Source organism: Schistosoma haematobium, chromosome ZW (assembly GCF_000699445.3).
Source record: "Schistosoma haematobium chromosome ZW, whole genome shotgun sequence".
In the NCBI taxonomy this organism is placed as follows: Eukaryota; Metazoa; Platyhelminthes; class Trematoda; order Strigeidida; family Schistosomatidae; genus Schistosoma; species Schistosoma haematobium.
In genome coordinates this window covers 70,853,552-70,857,738 of record NC_067195.1, presented here as the reverse complement: position 1 = coordinate 70,857,738, position 4,187 = coordinate 70,853,552, and the positions used below count along the sequence as shown (strand labels likewise).

The window sequence follows — 4,187 nt, the reverse complement described above, 5'->3', positions numbered from 1 at the left end:
TCCTACTATTAGTACTACTGTGGTGGGTGCTACTTATATTGATATAAGTAGCATATGACGCGAGTTAGAGAACGTAGTGTCTGGCAGCAGAAGATGGGGGAAGACCAAGAAAGGAAGAGCAGGAACGCAATGCAATTTGTAAGAAAACGCATGAACAATGAAATGTGAGACAATGGATTGATGATTGCAACAGCAACAGTCCGGTCTGATATGATGGAATAGCATTTTTCAAATTAACGATTTACTATTTGGTTTTTCTATTTTACCAAGTGACTCCGTAATTTTCTACTAAATACATTCAGTTGTCCCCACCCGGGTTCTGTTCACTACACTACTACTATTACTACTACTACTATTACTACTACTACTACTGCTACTACTACTACTTATCAATGTTATGACCAGGTTTTATCTATCTGCTTCATTTTTTTTCATACTACATCACTAATTTATTGATTAAAGCTAGTATTAAAAACTAGAATCACAGATAAAAATAGTGGAACATTTTTTTATAAATAGTTGAGCAATCTATCAGTGTGTGTTCAGTTATACACTATCACCACCAATAAACTTTAACTGTCAAAGATCTATTCACTATTTAATTAGCTCATACTAAACAACACTATTTACCACCCCCACTAATCGTGTATATCAAAATATTTTTTGTGTAATCATTTTATTGTTCATAGCCAATCTATTGGTTGATTATTATAAATTACTAAATGGAAAAGAAACAAGTGATATAAATGCACTAAATAAATCTTATACTAAAGCAATTGAAATGCAATAAGGAAACATATAGATTATCCAGTTATCTATACAATTGTCATACAATTAACGGGGTTTTTTTTATCAGTCCTATAGTGATACATATACAAAAAATATTTAAATTAAAATCGCTCATCAATTTTTACAAAGAAACAAGATAAAGTAAGTTTGTATACCATTCATTTAACTTGGTTTTTTCTTAAATTTCTTTTATTTGACTACTTTTAATTAGAAATGAAAACGAAACGTTCCACTAGTAAAATACGTAATTCTGAACCAATAGACGATATACTACGTCATGTAGGAACTAAACAATATTTATTTTTGGAAACACATATTTGTACAATTTATCGAGTAACATGTGCACCTGGAGAAACATTTAGTGAATCAAAAGCATTATCATTAATAGAAAAATATCATCGTAAAAGACAAGCACATTGTAATGCTGGTTTATTGGAAGATCGATTTAGTTTGGAACGTACAAAAACTACTGGAAAAATACCATTTCGTCCATGGGTATCATATAAAGAAATTATGCATTTCTATGTAAGTCATTCTAAACCGGAATTCTTTGCATTATGTATTGATTCACAAAGAAGTTTACAAAAATATTATGAAATATACAAATGTAAGAGTGCAGCAAATGTTAGAAAAGTTGAAGAATTAATGAGACGTGCAATGAATGATCCAGACAAAAAACTACATGATGTGAATGCACTAAGACAAGTAGCGGTGAAAGATAGTGACCGAATACGTTCCCTGCCGAATTTCGAAGAAGAAAATATACGTGATACTATGGTTGAAGATAGATCTCCCTCACCACCATATCAGTACCCATCACCACCACCAGTACGTCAGTTACCTTCTCCTGTGATGGTAGCCCCAGTAAGACAAGTCCCTGTGTACAATGCAGCATCACCTAGCCCAGTAATTAATTTTGAACGTTATAATGTTGATGATCTAGAAAATGTCACGTATATCAAACTGGATCCTAACAGAGGTCCAATGATAGATAAAGAAGGACCAATTTATATGTTTTTTTCAAGGCAGAAAAACAATCAAAGTGAACCAAATCTTTACAATAATTATGTTAATCATGATTCACCAACTTGGAACAGAAGAACTAAAAACTCTAATGTAATGTATTCACCATGATAAAACAAAGTCATACTCTAATGAATAGTATCCTAGATTTTAATTTCCATCATAAAGATTCACTAGTTTCTATACATGAACAACTAAGAGAATAACATAAAATGATGAAATTACCTGAAGAATTCCACTTCTTTGATTACAGTATACAATTAATTTTCAGCTTTACCTACTTGTGTCATACTATTGTAGCTTTATGCTTCCTTTATTTTAAAAGCAAAAAAATAAAAGACATAATGTTTTCGTTTCGATTATTTAGTACAATTTATTAGTCATACTCAGGTTAGTAAAATTGTTGCTGCTCAAATTCTGTGTTTATTTTCTCATTTTTCTTTCTTTTCAAAATCTTTTCGTTATGAATATATCATTATGAAATATTGTTTCACTACGGAAGTTGATCAACATATTTCGTTATGTTTTTGTTCATTTCTACAAAAAAAATTACGTCAGATATGTGTGTGTGTGATTTAGTTGCTACAGTGATTAGTAAATAATTTAGTCATCCTTACATTCATAAGTTCATGCCTAAACAATTACCGATATATATATATATATATATATATATATATATATATATATTGCTTTTTATATATGGATACATATTTCATAAAGATTAACCATTTATTATTAATTTCATTTTATTATTACCAAAGGATGTATGGATAATATTGTTTATTATACTCACAGTAATACGTAAATATATGTTTCCATGTTATATTTGTTTTTACTTTATAAGAACTGGGGGTTCGTTGAGTACAATCCTGAATAAACTTTATGTATCTATTCACTTCCTTTTTTTCTGTTTACAAAAGTGAAGAATTAATTCACTTTGAAGTATGGATAAAATAATCTTGTCATGATTTAGTTGTTCCATTTTCTTTATTTCTTTTAACAGAATGTATGAAATCAGTTAATAATATTAATATTAATATTATCATTATTCAATAAAATTTCTTACATGGGTTCTTTTAAATGTGAAATTCCATGAATGTCAAGTTTTCACTTTTTTTCTCCTGGGTTTAAAATGTTTTAAACGTGTTTGTGAGAAATTAATTTTTAATCTTAATCTACTATTGAATACCAAGGTATATTCCTTATTTTTCATGGAAACATGTTGATGTGAAATGATAATTGTCTATATTAGTGATCCTTTCAGTGGAATATCATTAATACCTTTAATATCATTGTATTCATTCAAACTAAGTAAGTTTATTCATACATTTGAAGAAATCACTAAGTTACTGATTTTGATTAGTCTTGTTCTAATCTTATCTCTAAGTGGATACGTTACGTAATAATTACATAATGACATTTAAATTAACATTGATTAATTTGATTAATTTAAATGTCATTATGTAATTATTACCTAACGTATCCACTCGATGAGTATTATATTATTATTGTAAAACGTATATATATTAGTGTAGAGCCATGATGAAAAACTAATTGAAAAGAAATTTCTTCGCTCAATTCGTTCCTTCTTTATTTACCAAATGGCAAAATGGGAATTTTCATTATCTCTAAGTATTTGAATAATATTTATAGTAATGTTTAACAGTATCTATCACTATAACATTTATGATATAGATAAGATTCAATGATAAGATATAAACTAGAATTCTTCTTTATATGCAAACATGGATAGTATTTAGCAGTGAAATGCAAGACGCTCGTTTTATCCTATTTGGGACTCGTCATCTTTTCATATAATGCTTGTGCATTAAGGCTACATCGAGGCAATACACATATTATTTACATACGCCAATAAGAGACCGATCAATTACAGTCCTAAACATCAATGGGAAGATTCAAACAAACAATACCAAGTGAATTTAGAATTCTTTCTGCTATGCTGTTTTCATTATTTTTTTAGTTTATTTGTTTGCGAAGAGATAGATACTAAGTTTGAAACTTTTACAATACTAATTATGTCTTCGTTTCTGTGAACTTTGCGTTATAATTCAGGGACTCATTGAGTACCTTTAATGCAATGGGTTGATCACAAGATTTAAATCACTGAAAAATTCCCATAATTTTTTCAGCGATTAAAAACTTTTACAATATCTATTGTATCTAAAACAATGAATTTCAGGTCAGAGAACTGATAAACCAGTTTGAAGTAGATTATTGATCAAAGTCCTTATGAAGTATATTAAGATTAATAGATACGTCCATTGGTTTAAATATTGTTTCAAGGAACAAAAAGTTATGGGTTGAGGGAAAAGTGAAAAAATTTAATCTAAAAGGTTACAAAACCTGTGAAATCG

The 4,187-nt window shown here is 28.7% G+C and overlaps 1 protein-coding gene across 2 annotated transcripts; it reads left to right on the top strand.

The window, feature by feature from the left end:
• The first annotated feature begins 689 nt into the window (after nucleotides 1-689).
• MS3_00004290 (uncharacterized protein) lies at nucleotides 690-3,374 on the top strand. 2 transcript variants are annotated; one of them, XM_051212205.1, is made up of 3 exons: nucleotides 690-930; nucleotides 1,001-1,314; nucleotides 2,180-2,635. In XM_051212205.1, the coding sequence occupies exons 2-3, from the start codon at nucleotides 1,003-1,005 to the stop codon at nucleotides 2,291-2,293; spliced, it is 426 nt and encodes a 141-aa protein (XP_051072357.1). In that variant the 5' UTR covers nucleotides 690-930; nucleotides 1,001-1,002; the 3' UTR covers nucleotides 2,294-2,635. The 2 variants fall into 2 exon arrangements, with proteins under 2 accessions (XP_051072357.1, XP_051072356.1); XM_051212204.1 differs by having other exon boundaries at nucleotides 1,001-3,374.
• Nucleotides 3,375-4,187: the final 813 nt, after the last annotated feature.